General features: G+C 45.4%; 1 protein-coding gene across 1 annotated transcript in view; it reads left to right on the top strand.

Moving 5' to 3' along the window:
- LOC130340156 (zinc finger BED domain-containing protein 4-like) overlaps positions 1-22,744 on the top strand; it is a 174,842-nt gene that overhangs the window by 2,152 nt on the left and 149,946 nt on the right. The window contains exon 2 of the mRNA XM_056554131.1: positions 2,873-2,907. Coding sequence (XP_056410106.1) covers positions 2,873-2,907 — 35 coding nt within the window. The remainder of the gene's footprint in view (positions 1-2,872; positions 2,908-22,744) is intronic.

The following is a 22,744-nucleotide window of genomic DNA, read 5'->3' as shown; positions in this document are numbered from 1 at the left end:
TATGTATATGCAGCATAGTTGAGTGTGAGTGTGTGTATGTAGCAGAGTTGAATGTGTGAGTGTGTGTATGTAGCAGAGTGGAATGTGTGTGTGTATGTAGCAGAGCTGAGTGTGTATATGGAGCAGAGTTGAGTGTGAGTGTGTATGTAGAAGAGTTGAATGTGTAAATGTGTGTATGTAGCAGAGCTGAGTGTGTTTATGTAGCAAAGTTGAGTGTGTGTATGTAGCAGATTTGAGTGTGTGAATTTGTGTATGTAGCAAAGTTGAGTGTGTGAGTGTGTATGTAGCAGAACTGACTGTATAAGTGTGTGTGTAGCAGAGCTAAGTGTGTGAGTGTGTGTATGTAGCAGAGCTATGTGTGTAACTGTGTGTATGTAGCAAAGTTGAGTGTGTGAGTGTGTGTATGGAGCAGTGCTGAGTGTGTGAGTGTGTATATGTAGCAGAGCTGAGTGTGTGTGCATGTAGCAGAGCTGAGTGTGTGAATGTATGTATGTAGCAGAGCTGAGTATGTGAATGTGTGTATGTAGCAGTGCTGAGTGTTTGGTTGTGTGTATGTAGCAGAGTTGAGTGTGTGAGTGTATGTAGCAGAGTGGAGTGTGTGAGTGTGTGTATGTAGCAGAGCTGAGTGTGTATATGGAGCAGAGTTGAGTGTGAGTGTGTGTATGTAGAAGAGTTGAATGTGTAAATGTGTTTATGTAGCAGAGCTGAGTGTGTTTATGTAGCAAAGTTGAGTGTGTGTATGTAGCAGATTTGAGTGTGTGAATGTGTGTATGTAGCAGAGTTGAGTGTGTAAGTGTGTGTGTAGCAAAGTTGAGTGTGAGTGTGTATGTAGCAGAACTGAGTGTATAAGTGCGTGTGTAGCAGAGCTAAGTGTGTGAGTGTGTGTATGTAGCAGAGCTAAGTGTGTAAGTGTGTGTATGTAGCAAAGTTGAGTGTGTGATTGTGTGTATGTAGCAGAGCTGAGTGTGTGAGTGTGTATATGTAGCAGAGCTGAGTGTGTGTGTGCATGTAACAGAGCTGAGTGTGTGAATGTATGTATGTAGCGGAGCTGAGTATGTGAATGTGTGCATGTAGCAGTGCTGAGTGTTTGGTTGTGTGTATGTAGCAGAGTTGAGTGTGTGAGTGTGTATATTAGGCAGAGCTGAGTGTGTGATCAGGTGTATTTAGCAGACCTGAGTGTGTGATCAGGTGTATGTAACAATGTTGAGTGTGTGTGTGGTCATGCTTACACATAATCACATTCAGCTCTGCTACATACCCATGTTGCACACTAATTTCTGCTAACAGGGTGCCTCCAGCTTTTGCAGAACTTCAACTCCCAGCCTGCCAAGTATTGCAAAACTTGGAGGCATTCTGGTTGGTAAACACTGATTTAGAGTTAAGGGGACAGATTGTTCAGCAAAATTACATATTTTTTAAACCCAGACATTCTGGGGGAGATTCTCAAAAACTACTGTTATTATTCACACCTTTTTTTTCTCCTCACATTTTCAAAGGTCTCTTTTGTTGCTTTGAAAATATGTGAAAATTCATTTTTGTGCCACTTTTCTTTATTTTTTTGCACCAAAATATTTTTTTGTTGCAACCATGAGATTTTTTTATGCCAAAATTGCCGAGTTTGGTGCCAAAATCGGCAATTTTTGTGCCAACTTTTACATCCAAGAAAATTCTGGTGGAAACATCTCACGAAATATTCCATGGTTACTAGTGCCCAGACAAGCAATAACTGTATAAATAAAACCTTTCTGAGCTTAAATGTGAGTGCAGGTGCAGTGACCAAGAAAAAAATATATAAAAGTATATATATATAAATTTTTAATAATTACTTACATGACACCTTTCCCCCCCCCCCCAAAAAAAAAAGAAAAAAGTCAACGAAACAATAAAACTACAACCATTTCTTTGATTTCTACACTATCAAAAAGCTGGTGTGAAAGTTTTGATGTAAACTGGACTCTCACCCCTTTGAAAATATCATATTAAGCAGACAATATACGTGGACACACCCACTTTTACAAAACTGACATGAACAGTAGTGTTGAGCAGCATAGGCCATATTCGAATTCGCGAATATTCGCGAATATATGGATGAATATTCGCCCTATATTCGCGAATATTCGCAATATCCTCGTTTTATTTTCGCATGCGCGAAAAATCGCGTATGCGAACATTTGCATAAACATTACACAAACGAAAATTCGCATATGCGAAAATTAGCATATGCTAATGTTCGCATGTGCGAAAATTCGCATGACAGTTTCACACAGTACTATTAGAGCCTTCTTTACACCAAACAAGCTGGAAGGAGAGAGGGATGATCACTGTGATGTGTACTGTGAAAAAAATAAATAAATAAAAACACGAATATTCGTAATTACGAATATATAGTGCTATATTCGCGAATATTCGCGAATTCGCGAATATGCGATATTCGCGAATAAAATTCGCTTTGCGAATATTCGCGAGCAACACTAATGAACAGCGTAAACCGCGGCACAAAGCTCTTTCAAAATGTGGTCGATACTTTTTGCGACAAAATAGTTTTTTTTACGCAAAATTCTTTGATAATCTTCCCCTCTGTGTACTTGATAAAGAATTATGATTTTACTATTCTGCAAAGTTTTGTTCGGCGCACACTGCTGCTCCAGCACTTCTAGCTATGAGCAGTGAGCAGTGTACCGTGTGAGGTAGAGAAGGATGCACAGTAGAGCGAGGGGGGCCTTTCTTTATTTGCACAAAATTTATCAAAGTACATGCACAACTTTAGTAAATCTTGAGCAAGAGTGTAAATTAGACAAGCAGTGTAAAGGGTAGAACTGTGTCTACAATAGACACCTAATGATATATGTCCCCCATTGTCTTGGCTCAACAGGTGTCGTGTCAACTGTGTCCCTCCATATACACCAGGTGAGTTCTACTACATAAATGGCATAAGTGACTGTTTGGATAAGCGGTGCCCGTTTTATAATTCTTTTCTTATGTAATGAACAGAGTCATGCCCTTCTGGGTCTATTTACTGGGGGGGGGGGGGGGGGGTATTCATCAAGAGTGGTGTAGGTGAATGTCTTTTTATCTCATTAAATCACGTGGTTTCCCTGTTTGTGTGGCCATAACTTTTAAATTTTCATCCAACCTCATTGTGTAAGGGCTTATTTTTTGCAGGACAAGCCATACTTTTTATTAGTATTATTGTTGGGACACATGTTACCTTTTGATCCTTTTTATTCCAGTTTTTTAAACAAAATTAGCAAATTTTGCATTTTTATGTAGGGTTTTTTGTTACCAATGTTTACTGTGCGGGACAAATAACATCATTTTAAAGTAAAAGTCATTATGAATGTGGCAATACCTATTATGTATAGTTTTTTTTATTATTATTTAGTAATACAGGGCTTTATTAGAAAAGGGGTATTTATATAATTTTTTACACTGTTTATTGAAAAACATTTTATTTTCACACTTTTCACCTGTTATACTATACTGCAGTACAAATTTACTGCAGTATGGTATAACTGTTATGACAGTTCCCTGTATGGTCCAGGCTAGCACTGGACCTTACAGGCTCCCATACTGAGAAGACAGAAAGCTATCCACTAGCTTTCTGTTGCCATGATAACCAGCCAGACATTCTTGCGGGAATGTAGACACATTTTTTCCTAGAATGGATGGAACGTACCATTACCTGCGCAGCCACCGCTTTAATCTTTGTGGGGCTAGTGGACATTTCCAGGAATGGGAGCGTACTTGTACACCCTGCGTCTCCAACTGGTTAAACCAGTGCCTCTTGAGGAATAACATACTGGAAAATTTGACTTCACTTTTTAAGCTTATGTTGTTAAGTTATTTAGCAATATGTTAAATTATACAAATACCCACATAAGTATTGAGTTCAAAATATGTAATTTTCCCTTATGCTACTTTTATATTCAATAATTTTTGGGCCAAGTAGTCCGATGACTTAGCCATCTTTATCATTTTTGACTTGGCAATATTGATAATTTTTAGGTTCAGGTCATCGGTTTACACGAAAAAAGTATGAGTGTAGGATGGTTTGGGAAAAAGGCTATTTTTAACTCCGTATGCATATGCCCTCGCGTCCCGTCACTTAAGGGCGGAGGGCGTATCCATACGCCCTCGGCATTTCCGATCACTGCCGCTCGCCTGGCGGTGATCGGACCATGATGACTGCTGATATCTATCAGCAGGCATCCCGTGGCAATGCCTAGGGGGGTCCTTAGACCCCCCCCCCATATTGGCATTCGCAGCAAATCGCAAGTCAATTCAGACCCGATCTCCCGTAAAATAAGACTGACCGGAGCTGTCAGAGCCAACTCCGACCAGCCTAAAGGATAGGAGCGAGGTGGCAGTGTTGCCACCCCCTCCTATCCTCTGCCATTGGTCGGTCAGGCTGACCACCAATGGCAGGAGGGGGGCGGGGGGTTAGAGTTAATTTCCCCCGCTCTGGCCACCGATCGGAAGTCGGTACAGAGCGGGAGAACACGGGCGGAGAGGGGGGAGCATGACCCGGCTTACCCGGACCTTCGGAGGCGGCATCCTGTAGCAGTGGCGCAAGCAGGAAGAGCGGCGGCCGGAAAGTGCGGCGGAGAAGGCTGCAGTGAAGATCGCGATAAGTGATCTTCACTGTGGCCTTCTATTAGCTGCAAAACTACAACTCCCAGCATGCCCACACAGCCAAAGGCTGTCTGGGCATGCTGGGAGTTGTAGTTTTGCAACATCTGGAGGGTCACAGTTGGGAGACCACTGTGTAGTGGTCTCTAAACTGTGGTCCTCCAGATGTTGCAAAACTACAACTTTCAGCATGCACTGACTGTCTGGGCATGCTGGGAGTTGTAGTTTTGCAACATCTGAAGTGGCACAGTTTGGAGACCACTATATGGTGGTCTCCAAACTGTAGCCCTCCAGATGTTGCAAAACTACAACTCCCAGCATGCCCAGACAGTCAGGGATGCTGGGCGTGTAGTTCTGCAATATCTAGCCCTTCAGATGTTGCAGAACTACAACTCCCAACATGCCTGGACAGTCGGCATGCTTGGAGTTGTAGTTTTGCAACATCTGGAGGGCTACAGTTTGGAGGCCACTACTTAGCGGTCTCCAAACTGTTCTTCCCCAGTTGTTGCATAACTACAACTCCTAGCATGCCCAGACTGTCCAGGCATGCTGGTAGTTGTAGTTCTGCAACATCTGAAGGGCCAGATATTGCAGAACTACATGCCCAGCATCCCTGACTGTCTGGCCACGCTGGGAATTGTAGTTTTGCAACAGCTGTAGGCACACTGGTTGGGAAACACTGAGCTAGAGTCTGTTCCCTAACTCAGTGATTCCCCACCAGTGTGCCTACAGCTGTTGTAAAACTACAACTCCCAGCATGTACGGTCTGTCAGTGCATTCTGGGAGTTGTCATTTTGCCACCGCTGAAGGTTTGGGCCCCCCCCCCCCCCCATGTGAATGTACAGGGTACATTCACACAGGCGGATCTACAGTGGGTTTCCTTCAAGGAAACTTATTGTGAACCCCTGCCTGTGTGAATGTACCCTAAAAACACTACACTAACAAATAATAAAAAATAAAACACTACATATACACCCCCTTACACGTCGCCCCCCCCCCAATAAAAATGAAAAACGTCTCATACGGCAGTGTTTCCTAAATGGCACCTCCAGCTGTTGCAAAACCACAACTCCCAGTGTTGCCGGACAGCCATAGACTGTCCTGACAGGCTGTGAGTCTTGCAACAGCTGGAGGCACCCTGTTTGGGAAATACTGCTGTAGGGTTTTGGTGGAGACAAGCCTCGTCCTTGTAACCGGGTCCGCCCCTATTGAAAATTCCTTATTCAGGCCTCAAATGCGCACTTCAGAGCCCTGTCGTATTTCAAGGCAACAGTTTAGGGCCACATATGGGGTATCTCTGTGCTCGGGAGAAATTGTGTTACAAATTTTGGGGGGATTTTTCTCCCATTACCCTTTGTAGAAATGGTACATTTGGGAAAAAAACTGCACTTTAGTGGAAATTTTTTTTTTTCATTTACACATCCGAATTTAACAAAAAAGTCGTCAAACACCTGTGGGGTGTTAAGGCTCACTGGACCCCTTGTTATGTGCCTTGAGGGGTGTAGTTTCCAAAATAGTATGCCATGTGTTTTGTTTTTTTGCTGTTCTGGCACCATAGGGGCTTCCTAAATGTGACATGCCCCCAAAAACCATTTCAGCAAAATTCACTCTCCAAAATCCCATTGTCGCTCCTTCCCTTCTGAGCCCTCTACTACATACACATATGAGGCATTTCCATACTTGAGAGAAATTGGGTTACACATTTTGGGGGCTTTTTCTCCTATTCCCCCTTGTAAAATTTCAAAAACTGGGTCTACAAGAACATGCGAGTGTAAAAAATGAAGATTTTGAATTTTCTCCTTCACTTTGCTGCTATTCCTGTGAAACACCTAAAGGGTTAACAAACTTACTGAATGTCATTTTGAATACTTTGAGGGGTGCAGTTTTTATAATGGGGTTATTTATGGGGTATTTCTAATATGAAGGCCCTTCAAATCCACTTCAAAACTGAACTGGCCCCTGAAAAATTGCTTCTGAACTTTTAAGCCCTCTGATGTTTTCCAAAAGTAAAAACATGTCAACTTTATGATGCAAACATAAAGTAGACATATTGTATTTGTAAATCAATATATAATTTATTTGGAATGTCTGTTTTCCTTACAAGCAGAGAGCTTCAAAGTTAGAAAAATGCTACATTTTAAATTTTTTCATCAAATTTTGGAATTTTTCACCAAGAAATGATGCAAGAATCGACAAAAAATTACCACTAACATAAAGTAAAATATGTCACAAAAAAAACAATCTCAGAATCAGAATGAAAAGTAAAGGCATCCCAGAGTTATTAATGCTTAAAGTGACAGTGGTCAGAATTGCAAAAAATGCTCCTGTCCTTAGGGTTATAATGGGCTCCGTCCCCAAGGAGTTAAAGGGGTACTCCGGTGAAAAACTTTTTTCTGCTGAATACTACGGTGGAAATTCTGCTGACAACTGCTGAATACTACAGTGAAAATTCTGCTGACATCATGAGCACAGTGGTCTCTGCTGACATCTCTTTCCATTTTAGGAACTGTCCAGGGTAAAAGGAAATCCCCATAGCAAACATATGCTGTTCTGGACAGTTCATAATGGACAGAGATGTCAGCAGAGAGCACTGTGCTCGTGATGTCAGCAGACAGTTCTGTGTTTCAAAAAGAAAATAATTTTTGCTGTAGTATTCAGCAGCTAATAAGTACAGGAAGGATTCATATTTTTTTAATAGAAGTCATTTACAAATCTGTTTAACTTTCTGGCACCAGTTGATTTAAAAAAAAAAGTTTTTCACCGGAGTACCCCTTTAAAGATGGACAGGCAGGCTGACGGGGAGAAAGTACGCCTGTATTTTGAACTTAAAAACTCAAATGGGTTTTTGTGTTCAAAATATGTAATTTTCCATTATGCTTCTACCCTTTCATAATCCATAATTTTTTGGGCCAGGTATTCTGATAATTTGATGAAATTAGGATGGTTTGGGAAAATCTGTGTAGAAGGACAAATGGATGAAAGGATGGCAACATATGGATACTTTTTTCAAAGCAAAGGAGTGTTAACTTGGTAAAAAGTCCATTTTTGGAGATGGAGAGGAAGGCTGAAGGGGAGGAGGAGGCCTACATTTTGAACTTGAAAACCCTCATGTGTTTTTGGGTTCAAAATGTGTAATTTTCCCATATGCTGCTACCCTTATATAATCCATAATTTTTGGGAAAGGTAGACCGAAAACTTTGCGGCAAGAGCACAGTATTAGTGTAGGATGATTTCGGAAAAGGCTATTTTTAGAGATGGACAGGCAGGCTGAAGGGGAGGAGGTAGGCCTGTATTTTGAACTTAAAAACTCAAATGGATTTTTGGGTTCAAAATGTGTATTTTTCCCTTATGCTGCTATCCTTTTAAAATCCATAATTTTGGGGCTAGGTACTCCGATAACTTGTTAAAGTGAGAACAGTATGAGTGTATGATGGTTTTGGAACATAGGTGTTGAAGCACAATTCGATGAAAGGATGGCCGCATATGGCAAGTTTACTGTTTGATTTTTTTCAATGCAGTGAAGTAGCTTATAATTATTAAAAAGGGTATTTTTGGAGATGGACAGGCAGGCTGAAGGGGAGGAGGTAGGCCTGTATTTTGAACTTAAAAACTCAAATGGGTTTTTGGGTTCAAAATCTGTATTTTTCACTAATGCTGCTATCCTTTTATAATCCATAATTTTTGGGCCTGGTAGTCTAATTACTTGGCGACATAATAACAGTATGAGTGCATGGTTTGGGAAAATAGATGCAGAAGGACAAATGGATGAAAGGATGGCCGCATCTGGGAACTTTACTGTTTGCTTTTTTTCAATGCAAAGGAGGAGCGTATAATTATTAAAAAGGGTATTTTTGGAGATGGACAGGCAGGCTGTAGGGGAGGAGGTAGGCCTGTATTTTGAACTTAAAAACTCAAATGGGTTTTTGGGTTCAAAATGTGTATTTTTCACTAATGCTGCTATCCTTTTATAATCCATAATTTTTGGGCCAGGTAGTCTAATTACTTGGCGACATAATAACAGTATGAGTGCATGGTTTGGGAAAATAGATGCAGAAGGACAAATGGATGAAAGGATGGCCGCATCTGGCAACTTTACTGTTTGCTTTTTTTCAATGCAAAGGAGGAGCGTATAATTATTAAAAAGGGTATTTTTGGAGAAGGACAGGCAGTCTGTAGGGGAGGAGGTAGGCCTGTATTTTGAACTTAAAAACTCAAATGGGTTTTTGGGTTCAAAATGTGTATTTTTCCCTTATGCTGCTATCCTTTTATAATCCATAATTTTGGGGCCAGGTTGTCCGATAACTTGGCAAAGTGAAAACAGTATGAGTGTATGATGGTTTGGGAACATAGGTGTAGAAGCACAAATCGATGAAAGGTGAGTGTCACGATGCCGGCTGGCAGGTAGTGGATCCTCTGTGCCAGAGAGGGATTGGCGTGGACCGTGCTAGAGGATCGGTTCTAAGTCACTACTGGTTTTCACCAGAGCCCGCCGCAAAGCGGGATGGTCTTGCTGCGGCGGTAGTGACCAGGTCGTATCCCCTAGCAACGGCTCAACCTCTCTGGCTGCTGAAGATAGGCGCGGTACAAGGGAGTAGACAGAAGCAAGGTCGGACGTAGCAGAAGGTCGGGGCAGGCAGCAAGGATCGTAGTCAGGGGCAACGGCAGGAGGTCTGGAACACAGGCTAGGAACACACAAGGAAACGCTTTCACTGGCACTAAGGCAACAAGATCCGGCGAGGGAGTGAAGGGGAAGTGAGGTGATATAGGGAAGTGCACAGGTGTAAACACTAATTGGAACCACTGCGCCAATCAGCGGCGCAGTGGCCCTTTAAATCGCAAAGACCCGGCGCGCGCGCGCCCTAGGGAGCGGGGCCGCGCGCGCCGGGACAGAACTGACGGAGAGCGAGTCAGGTACGGGAGCCGGGGTGCGCATCGCGAGCGGGCGCTACCCGCATCGCGAATCGCATCCCGGCCAGAGGCGGTATCGCAGCGCCCCGGGTCCGTGGAACCGACCGGAGCGCTGCAGTGAGAGGAGTGTAGCGAGCGCTCCGGGGAGGAGCGGGGACCCGGAGCGCTCGGCGTAACAGTACCCCCCCCCTTGGGTCTCCCCCTCTTCTTGGAGCCTGAGAACCTGAGGACCAGACTTTTGTCCAGGATATTGTCCTCAGGTTCCCAGGACCTCTCTTCTGGACCACAACCCTCCCAATCCACTAAAAAGAAGGTTTTCCCTCTGACCTTTTTACATGCTAAAATTTCTTTGACGGAGAAGATGTCCGAGGAGCCGGAGACAGGAGTGGGGGAAACAGATTTGGGAGAGAAACGGTTAATGATAAGTGGTTTAAGAAGAGAAACATGAAAGGCATTAGGAATACGAAGAGAAGGAGGAAGAAGAAGTTTGTAAGAGACAGGATTAATCTGGCGCAAAATCTTGAAAGGACCAAGATAGCGTGGTCCCAACTTATAGCTAGGGACACGGAAGCGGACATATTTGGCGGAGAGCCATACCTTGTCTCCAGGGGAAAAAATGGGAGGAGCTCTTCTTTTCTTATCCGCGAATCTCTTCATGCGTGAAGAAGCCTGTAAGAGAGAATTTTGGGTCTCTCTCCATATGATGGAAAGATCACGAGAAATTTCATCCACAGCGGGCAGACCAGAGGGCAAGGGGGTAGGGAGGGGAGGAAGAGGGTGACGGCCGTACACCACGAAAAACGGGGATTTGGAGGAAGATTCAGAGATTCTGAAATTATACGAGAATTCGGCCCAAGGTAGAAGATCTGCCCAGTCATCCTGGCGGGAGGAAACAAAATGTCGTAAATAGTCACCCAAGATCTGGTTAATTCTTTCTACTTGTCCATTGGATTGAGGATGGTATGCAGAAGAAAAATTTAATTTAATCTTGAGTTGTTTACAGAGAGCCCTCCAGAATTTAGACACAAATTGGACGCCTCTATCCGAGACGATCTGCGTAGGCAACCCGTGAAGACGAAAAATGTGTACAAAAAATTGTTTAGCCAACTGAGGCGCTGAAGGAAGACCAGGAAGAGGGATGAAATGTGCCATTTTGGAGAATCGATCAACGACCACCCAAATAACAGTGTTGCCATGGGATGGGGGTAAGTCAGTAATAAAATCCATACCAATCAGAGACCAAGGTTGTTCGGGGACAGGCAGAGGAAGAAGAAAACCAGCGGGCTTTTGGCGAGGAGTCTTATCCCGGGCACAGATAGTGCAGGCTCGCACAAAGTCCACCACATCAGTCTCTAGAGTCGGCCACCAATAGAAGCGAGAGATGAGTTGCACAGATTTCTTGATGCCCGCATGACCTGCGAGATGGGAGGAATGACCCCATTTGAGGATTCCGAGGCGTTGGCGTGGAGAAACAAAGGTCTTTCCTGGAGGAGTTTGCCTGATGGAGGCTGGAGAAGTGGAAATCAGGCAGTCAGGAGGAATGATGTGTTGAGGAGAGAGTTCAATTTCAGAAGCATCTGAGGAACGAGAGAGAGCATCGGCCCTAATGTTCTTATCAGCAGGCCGAAAGTGAATTTCAAAATTAAATCGGGCAAAGAACAGAGACCACCTGGCCTGACGAGGATTCAGCCGTTGGGCAGACTGGAGGTAGGAGAGGTTCTTGTGATCGGTGTAAATAATAACTGGAAATCTTGATCCCTCCAGCAGATGCCTCCATTCCTCAAGTGCTAATTTAAAGGCTAGAAGCTCTCGATCCCCGATGGAGTAGTTCCTCTCCGCCGGAGAGAAGGTCCTAGAAAAAAAACCACAAGTAACAGCATGCCCGGAAGAGTTTTTTTGTAGAAGGACAGCTCCAGCTCCCACTGAGGAGGCATCAACCTCCAATAGGAAGGGTTTAGATGGGTCAGGTCTGGAGAGCACGGGAGCTGAAGAGAAGGCAGACTTGAGTCGTTTAAAGGCGTCTTCCGCTTGAGGAGGCCAAGACTTGGGATCGGCATTTTTTTTGGTTAAAGCCACAATAGGAGCCACAATGGTAGAAAAATGTGGAATAAATTGCCTGTAATAATTGGCGAACCCCAAAAAACGTTGGATGGCACGGAGTCCGGAGGGGCGTGGCCAATCTAAGACGGCAGAGAGTTTATCTGGGTCCATTTGTAGTCCCTGGCCAGAGACCAAGTATCCTAGAAAAGGAAGAGATTGGCATTCAAACAGACATTTCTCAATTTTAGCATAGAGTTGATTGTCACGAAGTCTCTGAAGAACCATACGGACATGCTGGCGGTGTTCTTCAAGATTGGCCGAAAAAATTAGGATATCATCAAGATATACAACAACACAGGAGTATAATAGATCACGAAAAATTTCATTAACAAAGTCTTGGAAGACAGCAGGGGCGTTGCACAGGCCAAAGGGCATGACCAGATACTCAAAGTGTCCATCTCTGGTGTTAAATGCTGTTTTCCACTCATCCCCCTCTCTGATGCGGATGAGGTTATAGGCGCCTCTTAAGTCCAATTTAGTAAAGATGTGGGCACCTTGGAGGCGATCAAAGAGTTCAGAGATGAGGGGTAAGGGGTAGCGGTTCTTAACCGTGATTTTATTAAGTCCGCGGTAGTCAATGCAAGGACGTAGAGAGCCATCTTTTTTGGACACAAAGAAAAATCCGGCTCCGGCAGGAGAGGAGGATTTACGGATAAAGCCCTTTTTTAGATTCTCCTGGACGTATTCAGACATGGCAAGAGTCTCTGGGGCAGAGAGAGGATAAATTCTGCCCCGGGGTGGAGTAGTGCCCGGGAGGAGGTCGATAGGACAATCATAAGGCCTGTGAGGAGGTAGAGTCTCCGCTTGTTTTTTGCAGAAAACATCCGCGAAGTCCATATAGGCCTTAGGGAGACCGGTTACTGGAGGAAGCACAGAGTCACGGCAAGGGTTACTGGGAACCGGTTTTAGACAGTCCTTGGAACAAGAGGGCCCCCAACTCTTGATCTCCCCAGTGGACCAATCCAGGGTTGGGGAATGAAGTTGAAGCCAGGGAAGTCCAAGGAGAATTTCCGAGGTGCAATTGGGGAGGACCAAAAGTTCAATCCTCTCGTGATGAGATCCGATGCTCATTAGAAGGGGCTCCGTGCGGAAACGTATGGAACAGTCCAATCTTTCATTGTTTATACAATTGATGTAAAGGGGTCTGGTGAGACTGGTCACTGGGATGTTGAACCTGTTGACGAGAGAGGCCAAAATAAAATTTCCTGCAGATCCGGAGTCCAAGAAGGCCACAGCAGAGAAGGAGAAGGCAGAGGCAGACATCCGCACAGGCACAGTAAGACGTGGAGAAGCAGAGTTGACATCAAGGACTGTCTCACCTTTGTGCGGAGTCAGCGTACGTCTTTCCAGGCGGGGAGGGCGGATAGGACAATCCCTCAGGAAGTGTTCGGTACTAGCACAGTACAAGCAGAGGTTCTCCCTGCGGCGTCGTGTCCTCTCTTGAGATGTCAGGCGAGACCGGTCGACCTGCATAGCCTCCACGGCGGGAGGCACAGGAACAGATTGCAGGGAACCAGAGGAGAGAGGAGCCGAGGAGAAGAAACGCCTCGTGTGAACAGAGTCCATATCTTGGCGGAGCTCCTGACGCCTTTCGGAAAAACGCATGTCAATGCGAGTGGCTAGGTGAATAAGTTCATGAAGATTAGCAGGCATTTCTCGTGCGGCCAGAACATCTTTAATGTTGCTGGATAGGCCTTTTTTAAAGGTCGCGCAGAGGGCCTCATTGTTCCAGGATAATTCAGAAGCAAGAGTACGGAATTGTACGGCATACTCGCCAACGGAAGAATTACCCTGGACCAGGTTCAACAGGGCAGTCTCAGCAGAAGAGGCTCGGGCAGGTTCCTCAAAGACACTTCGAATTTCCGAGAAGAAGGAGTGTACAGAGGCAGTGACGGGGTCATTGCGGTCCCAGAGCGGTGTGGCCCAAGCCAGGGCTTTTCCAGACAGCAGGCTGACTACGAAAGCCACCTTAGACCTTTCAGTGGGGAACTGGTCCGACATCATCTCCAAGTGTAATGAACATTGGGAAAGGAAGCCACGGCAAAACTTAGAGTCCCCATCAAATTTATCCGGCAAGGATAGTCGTAGTCCAGAAGCGGCCACTCGCTGCGGAGGAGGTACAGGAGCTGGCGGAGGAGATGATTGCTGGAGCTGTGGTAGTAGCTGTTGTAGCATAACAGTCAGTTGAGACAGCTGTTGGCCTTGTTGCGCTATCTGTTGTGACTGCTGGGCGACCACCGTGGTGAGGTCAGCGACAACTGGCAGAGGAACTTCAGCGGGATCCATGGCCGGATCTACTGTCACGATGCCGGCTGGCAGGTAGTGGATCCTCTGTGCCAGAGAGGGATTGGCGTGGACCGTGCTAGAGGATCGGTTCTAAGTCACTACTGGTTTTCACCAGAGCCCGCCGCAAAGCGGGATGGTCTTGCTGCGGCGGTAGTGACCAGGTCGTATCCCCTAGCAACGGCTCAACCTCTCTGGCTGCTGAAGATAGGCGCGGTACAAGGGAGTAGACAGAAGCAAGGTCGGACGTAGCAGAAGGTCGGGGCAGGCAGCAAGGATCGTAGTCAGGGGCAACGGCAGGAGGTCTGGAACACAGGCTAGGAACACACAAGGAAACGCTTTCACTGGCACTAAGGCAACAAGATCCGGCGAGGGAGTGAAGGGGAAGTGAGGTGATATAGGGAAGTGCACAGGTGTAAACACTAATTGGAACCACTGCGCCAATCAGCGGCGCAGTGGCCCTTTAAATCGCAAAGACCCGGCGCGCGCGCGCCCTAGGGAGCGGGGCCGCGCGCGCCGGGACAGAACTGACGGAGAGCGAGTCAGGTACGGGAGCCGGGGTGCGCATCGCGAGCGGGCGCTACCCGCATCGCGAATCGCATCCCGGCCAGAGGCGGTATCGCAGCGCCCCGGGTCCGTGGAACCGACCGGAGCGCTGCAGTGAGAGGAGTGTAGCGAGCGCTCCGGGGAGGAGCGGGGACCCGGAGCGCTCGGCGTAACAGTGAGCAGCATATTTCAACTTAACTGTTTGTTTTTCCAAAGCAAATGAAGAGTGCATAATTATTAAAAAAGGGTATTTTTGGAGATGGACAGGCAGGCTGAAGGGGAGGAGGTAGGCCTGTATTTTGAACTTAAAAACTCCAATGGGTTTTTGGGTTCAAAATGTGTATTTTTCCCTTATGCTGCTATCCTTTTATAATCCATAATTTTTGGGCCAGGTTGTCCGATAACTCGGCAAAGTGAAAACAGTATGAGTGTATGATGGTTACCCCTGCTATCGGTGCTGCTGCCCCTTCTCTCCCTCTGGCTATCAGTGCCGCTGCCCCATTGCCGGCGCCGATAGCCAGGGGGAGAGAAACGGCGCCGGCAATGGGGCAGCGGCGTCGACAGACAGGGGGAAAGAAGGGGCAGTGGCACCCATTGCCGGCGCCGCTGCCCCGTTGCCTCCCCCATCCCCGGTTGTATAATTACCTGTTGCTGGGGTCGGCGCTGCTTCAGGCCTCCGGTGTGCATTCCCTGTGTCTTTGCTATGCTTTGCATGGCGCGGCGCAATGACGAGAGACGTCACTCGTCATTGCCTCTCGCAACGCATAGCAATGATGCAGAGGACGCACACCGGAGGCCTGAAGCAGCGCGGACCCGACCCCGGCAACAGGTAATTATACAACTAGGGATGGGGGAGGCAATGGGGCAGCGGCGCCGGAAATGGGTGCCGCTGCCCCTTATCCTCCCTGGCTATCGGTGCCGTTGCCCCATTGTCGGCGCCGCTTCTCTCCCCCTGGCTATCGGCGCTGGCAAGGGGACAGCGGCACCGATAGCCAGGGGGAGATAAGGAGCAGCGGCGCCGATAGCAGGGGGAGAGAAGCGGCGGTAGCAGGGCTCTAGACCCCAGGAAAGGCAGGGGGAGAGAAGCAGGCAGCGATGGCCTCTCTCCCCCTGCCTTTCCTGGGGGCTCTGTGGGGTGAGAAGCAGTGTATCGGGGTATACACATGCACACACACGCACCCTCATTTTATGAAGGATATTTGGGTAAAAAAAATTTTTTACCCAAATATCCTTGGTAAAATGCGGGTGCGTGTTATAGGCCGGTGAGTGGTACACCCCGATAAATACGGTAATTTTCCCTTATGCTGCTACCCTTTTATAATCCATAATTTTGGGGCCAGGTAGTCTAATAACTTGGCGACATGATAACAGTATAAGTGCATGGTTTCGGAAAATAGGTGCAGAAGGACAAATGGATGAAAGGATGGCTGTATATGGCAACTTTACTGTTTGCTTTTTTTCATTGCAAAGGAGGAGCGTAAAATTATTAAAAAGGGTATATTTGGAGATGGACAGGCAGGCTGAAGGGGAGGACGTAGGCCTGTATTTTGAATGGGTTTTTGGGTTCAAAATGTGTATTTTTCCCTTATGCTGCTATCCTTTTAAAATCCATAATTTTGGGGCTAGGTACTCCGATAACTTGTTAAAGCGAGAACAGTATGAGTGTTTGATGGTTTTGGAACATAGGTGTTGAAGCACAATTCGATGAAAGGATGGCCGCATATGGCAAGTTTACTGTTTGATTTTTTTTCAATGCAGTGGAGGAGCTCATAATTATTGAAAAAGGTATTGTTGGAGATGGACAGGCAGGTTGTAGGGAGTAGGTAGGCCTGTATTTTGAACTTAAAAACTCAAATGGGTTTTTGGGTTCAAAATGTGTATTTTTCCCTCATGCTGCTATCCTTTTATAATCCATAATTTTTGGGCCAGGTTGTCCGATAACTTGGCAAAGTGAAAACAGTATGAGTGTATGATGGTTTGGGAACATAGGTGTAGAAGCACAAATCGATGAAAGGATAGCAGCATATGGCAACTTAACTGTTTGTTTTTCCAAAGCAAATGAAGAGTGCATAATTATTAAAAAAGGGTATTTTTGGAGATGGACAGGCAGGCTGATGGGGAGGAGGTAGGCCTGTATTTTGAACTTAAAAACTCAAATGGGTTTTTGGGTTCAAAATGTGTATTTTTCCCTTATGCTGCTATCCTTTTATAATCCATAATTTTGGGGCCAGGTTGTCCGATAACTTGGCAAAGTGAAAACAGTATGAGTGTATGATGGTTTGGGAACATAGGTGTAGAAGCACAAATCGATGAAAGGATAGCAGCATATGGCAACATAACTGTTTTTTTTTCCAAAGATAATGAAGAGTGCATAATTATTAAAAAAGGGTATTTTTGGAGATGGACAGGCAGGCTGATGGGGAGGAGGTAGGCCTGTATTTTGAACTTAAAAACTCAAATGGGTTTTTGGGTTCAAAATGTGTATTTTTCCCTTATGCTGCTATCCTTTTATAATCCATAATTTTGGGGCCAGGTTGTCCGATAACTTGACAAAGTGAAAACAGTATGAGTGTATGATGGTTACCCCTGCTATCGGCGCTGCTGCCCCTTCTCTCCCCCTGGCTATCAGTGCCGCTGCCCCATTGCCGGCGCCGATAGCCAGGGGGAGAGAAACGGCGCCGGCAATGGGGCAGCGGCGTCGACAGACAGGGGGAAAGAAAGGGCAGCGGCACCCATTGCCGGCGCCGCTGCCCCGCTGCCTCCCCCATCCCCAGTTGTATAATTACCTGTTGCTGGGGTCGGGTCAGCGCTGCTTCAGGCCTCCGGTGACATCACTAGTCATTGCGTCTCGCAACGCATAGCAATGATGCAGGGGACGCACACCTGAGGCCTGAAGCAGCGCGGACCCAACCCCGGCAACAGGTAATTATTCAACTAGGGATGGGGGAGGCAATGGGTCCGCTGCCCGTTATCTCCCCCTGGCTATCGGTGCCGCTGCCCCATTGCCGGCGCCACTTCTCTCCCCCTGGCTATCGGCTCTGGCAATGGGACAGCGGCACCGATAGCCAGGGGGAGAGAAGGGGCAGCGGCGCCGAGAGCAGGGGAAGAGAAGCGGCGGTAGCAGGGCTCTAGAACCCAGGAAAGGCAGGGGGAGAGAAGCAGGCAGCGACGGCCTCTCTCCCCCTGCCTTTCCTGGGGGCTCTGTGGGGTGAGAAGCAGTGTATCGGGGTATACACATGCACACACACGCACCCTCATTTTATGAAGGATATTTGGGTAAAAAAGTATTTTTACCCAAATATCCTTGGTAATATGAGGGTGCGTGTTATAGGCCGGTGCGTTGTACACCCCGATAAATACGGTAATGTTCCCTTATGCTGCTACCCTTTTATAATCCATAATTTTTGGGCCAGGTAGTCTAATTATTTGGCGACATAATAACAGTATGAGTGCATGGTTTGGGAAAATAGATGCAGAAGGACAAATGGATGATAGGATGGCCGCATCTGGGAACTTTACTGTTTGCTTTTTTTCAATGCAAAGGAGGAGCGTATAATTATTAAAAAGGGTATTTTTGGAGATGGACAGGCAGGCTTTAGGGGAGGAGGTAGGCCTGTATTTTGAACTTAAAAACTCAAATGGGTTTTTGGGTTCAAAATGTGTATTTTTCACTAATGCTGCTATCCTTTTATAATCCATAATTTTTGTTCCAGGTAGTCTAATTACTTGGCGACATAATAACAGTATGAGTGCATGGTTTGGGAAAATAGATGCAGAAGGACAAATGGATGAAAGGATGGCCTCATCTGGCAACTTTACTGTTTGCTTTTTTTCAATGCAAAGGAGGAGCGTATAATTATTAAAAAGGGTATTTTTGGAGATGGACAGGCAGGCTGTAGGGGGGGAGGTAGGCCTGTATTTTGAACTTAAAAACTCAAATGGGTTTTTGGGTTCAAAATGTGTATTTTTCCCTTATGCTGCTATCCTTTTATAATCCATCATTTTGGGGCCAGGTTGTCCGATAACTTGGCAAAGTGAAAACAGTATGAGTGTATGATGGTTACCCCTGCTATCGGCGCTGCTGCCCCTTCTCTCCCCCTGGCTATCAGTGCCGCTGCCCCATTGCCGGCGCCGATAGCCAGGGGGAGAGAAACGGCGCCGGCAATGGGGCAGCGATGTCGACAGACAGGGGGAAAGAAGGGGCAGCGGCACCCGTTGCCGGCGCCGCTGCCCCGTTGCCTCCCCCATCCCCGGTTGTATAATTACCTGTTGCTGGGGTCGGGTCAGCGCTGCTTCAGGCCTCCGGTGTGCATTCCCTGCGTCGTTGCTATGCTTTGCATGGCGCGGCGCAATGACGAGAGACGTCACTCGTCATTGCGTCTCGCAACGCATAGCAATGATGCAGGGGACGCACAACAGAGGCCTGAAGCAGCTTGGACCCGACCCCGGCAACAGGTAATTATACAACTAGGGATGGGGGAGGTAACGGGGCAGCGGCGCCGGCAATGGGTGCCGCTGCCCCTTATGCCCCCCTGGCTATCGGTGCCGTTGCCCCATTACCGGCGTCGCTTCTCTCCCCCTGGCTATCGGCGCTGGCAATGGGACAGCGGCACCGATAGCCAGGGGGAGAGAAGGGGCAGCGGCGCCGATAGCAGGGGGAGAGAAGCGGCGGTAGCAGGGCTCTAGACCCCAGGAAAGGCAGGGGGAGAGAAGCAGGCAGCGACGGCCTCTCTCCCCCTGCCTTTCCTGGGGGCTCTGTGGGTTGAGAAGCAGTGTATTGGGGTACACACATGCACACACACGCACCCTCATTTTATGAAGGATATTTGGGTAAAAACTTTTTTTACCCAAATATCCTTGGTAAAATGAGGGTGCGTGTTATAGGCCGGTGCGTTGTACACCCCGATAAATACGGTAATGTTCCCTTATGCTGCTACCCTTTTATAATCCATAATTTTTGGGCCAGGTAGTCTAATTACTTGGTGACATAATAACAGTATGAGTGCATGGTTTGGGAAAATAGATGCAGAAGGACAAATGGATGAAAGGATGGCCGCATCTGGCAACTTTACTGTTTGCTTTTTTTCAATGCAAAGGAGGAGCGTATAATTATTAAAAAGGGTATTTTTGGAGATGGACAGGCAGGCTGTAGGGGAGGAGGTAGGCCTGTATTTTGAACTTAAAAACTCAAATGGGTTTTTGGGTTCAAAATGTGTATTTTTCACTAATGCTGCTATCCTTTTATAAACCATAATTTTTGGGCCAGGTAGTCTAATTACTTGGCGACATAATAACAGTATGAGTGCATGGTTTTGGAAAATAGATGCAGAAGGACAAATGGATGAAAGGATGGCCGCATCTGGCAACTTTACTGTTTGCTTTTTTTCAATGCAAAGGAGGAGCGTATAATTATTAAAAGGGTATTTTTGGAGATGGACAGGCAGGCTGTAGGGGAGAAGGTAGGCCTGTATTTTGAACTTAAAAACTCAAATGGGTTTTTGGGTTCAAAATGTGTATTTTTCACTAATGCTGCTATCCTTTTATAAACCATAATTTTTGGGCCAGGTAGTCTAATTACTTGGCGACATAATAACAGTATGAGTGCATGGTTTGGGAAAATAGATGCAGAAGGACAAATGGATGAAAGGATGGCCGCATCTGGCAACTTTACTGTTTGCTTTTTTTCAATGCAAAGGAGAGGCGTATAATTATTAAAAATCGTATTTTTGGAGATGGACAGGCAGGCTGTAGGGGAGGAGGTAGGCCTGTATTTTGAACTTAAAAACTCAAATGGGTTTTTGGGTTCAAAATGTGTTTTTTTCACTAATGCTGCTATCCTTTTATAATTCATAATGTTTGGGCCAGGTAGTCTAATTACTTGGCGACATAATAACAGTATGAGTGCATGGTTTGGGAAAATAGATGCAGAAGGACAAATGGATGAAAGGATGGCCGCATCTGGCAACTTTACTGTTTGCTTTTTTTCAATGCAAAGGAGGAGCGTATAATTATTAAAAAGGGTATTTTTGGAGATGGACAGGCAGGCTGTAGGGGAGGAGGTAGGCCTGTATTTTGAACTTAAAAACTCAAATGGGTTTTTGGGTTCAAAATGTGTATTTTTCCCTTATGCTGCTATCCTTTTATAATCCATAATTTTTGGGCCAGGTAGTCTAATTACTTGGCGACATAATAACAGTATGAGTGCATGGTTTGGGAAAATAGATGCAGAAGGACAAATGGATGAAAGGATGGCCGCATCTGGCAACTTTACTGTTTGCTTTTTTTCAATGCAAAGGAGGAGCGTATAATTATTAAAAAGGGTATTTTTGGAGATGGACAGGCAGGCTGTAGGGGAGGAGGTAGGCCTGTATTTTGAACTTAAAAACTCAAATGGGTTTTTGGGTTCTAAATATGATTTTTTCACTAATGCTGCTATCCTTTTATAATTCATAATGTTTGGGCCAGGTAGTCTAATTACTTGGCGACATAATAACAGTATGAGTGCATGGTTTGGGAAAATAGATGCAGAAGGACAAATGGATGAAAGGATGGCCGCATCTGGCAACTTTACTGTTTGCTTTTTTTCAATGCAAAGGAGGAGCGTATAATTATTAAAAAGGGTATTTTTGGAGATGGACAGGCAGGCTGTAGGGGAGGAGGTAGGCCTGTATTTTGAACTTAAAAACTCAAATGAGTTTTTGGGTTCAAAATGTGTATTTTTCACTAATGCTGCTATCCTTTTATAATCCATAATTTTTGGTCAAGGTAGTCTAATTACTTGGCGACATAATAACAGTATGAGTGCATGGTTTGGGAAAATAGATGCAGAAGGACAAATGGATGAAAGGATGGCCGCATCTGGCAACTTTACTGTTTGCTTTTTTTCAATGCAAAGGAGGAGCGTATAATTATTAAAAGGATATTTTTGGAGATGGACAGGCAGGCTGTAGGGGAGGAGGTAGGCCTGTATTTTGAACTTAAAAACTCAAATGGGTTTTTGGGTTCAAAATGTGTTTTTTTCACTAATTCTGCTATCCTTTTATAATTCATAATGTTTGGGCCAGGTAGTCTAATTACTTGGCGACATAATAACAGTATGAGTGCATGGTTTGGGAAAATAGATGCAGAAGGACAAATGGATGAAAGGATGGCCGCATCTGGCAACTTTACTGTTTGCTTTTTTTCAATGCAAAGGAGAAGCGTATAATTATTAAAAATTGTATTTTTGGAGATGGACAGGCAGGCTGTAGGGGAGGAGGTAGGCCTGTATTTTGAACTTAAAAACTCAAATGGGTTTTTGGGTTCAAAATGTGTTTTTTTCACTAATGCTGCTATCCTTTTATAATCCATAATTTTTGGGCCAGGTAGTCTAATTACTTGGCGACATAATAACAGTATGAGTGCATGGTTTGGGAAAATAGATGCAGAAGGACAAATGGATGAAAGGATGGCCGCATCTGGCAACTTTACTGTTTGCTTTTTTTCAATGCAAAGGAGGAGCGTATAATTATTAAAAAGGGTATTTTTGGAGATGGACAGGCAGGCTGTAGGGGAGGAGGTAGGCCTGTATTTTGAACTTAAAAACTCAAATGGGTTTTTGGGTTCAAAATGTGTATTTTTCACTAATGCTGCTATCCTTTTATAATCCATAATTTTTGGGCCAGGTAGTCTAATTACTTGGCGACATAATAACAGTATGAGTGCATGGTTTGGGAAAATAGATGCAGAAGGACAAATGGATGAAAGGATGGCCGCATCTGGCAACTTTACTGTTTGCTTTTTTTCAATGCAAAGGAGGAGCGTATAATTATTAAAAATTGTATTTTTGGAGATGGACAGGCAGGCTGTATGGGAGGAGTTAGGCCTGTATTTTGAACTTAAAAACTCAAATGGGTTTTTGGGTTCAAAATGGGTTTTTTTCACTAATGCTGCTATCCTTTTATAATCCATAATTTTTGGGCAAGGTAGTCTAATTACTTGGCAACATAATAACAGTATGAGTGCATGGTTTGGGAAAATAGATGCAGAAGGACAAATGGATGAATGGATGGCCGCATCTGGCAACTTTACTGTTTGCTTTTTTTCAATGCAAAGGAGGAAAGTATAATTATTAAAAGGGTATTTTTGGAGATGGACAGGCAGGCTGTAGGGGAGGAGGTAGGCCTGTGTTTTGAACTTAAAAACTCAAATGGGTTTTTGGGTTCAAAATGTGTATTTTTCACTAATGCTGCTATCCTTTTATAAACCATAATTTTTGGGCCAGAAATCTAATTACTTT

Source organism: Hyla sarda, unplaced genomic scaffold, assembly GCF_029499605.1.
Source record: "Hyla sarda isolate aHylSar1 unplaced genomic scaffold, aHylSar1.hap1 scaffold_573, whole genome shotgun sequence".
Taxonomy (NCBI): domain Eukaryota; kingdom Metazoa; phylum Chordata; class Amphibia; order Anura; family Hylidae; genus Hyla; species Hyla sarda.
This window is presented reverse-complemented; position numbering and strand designations above follow the sequence as displayed.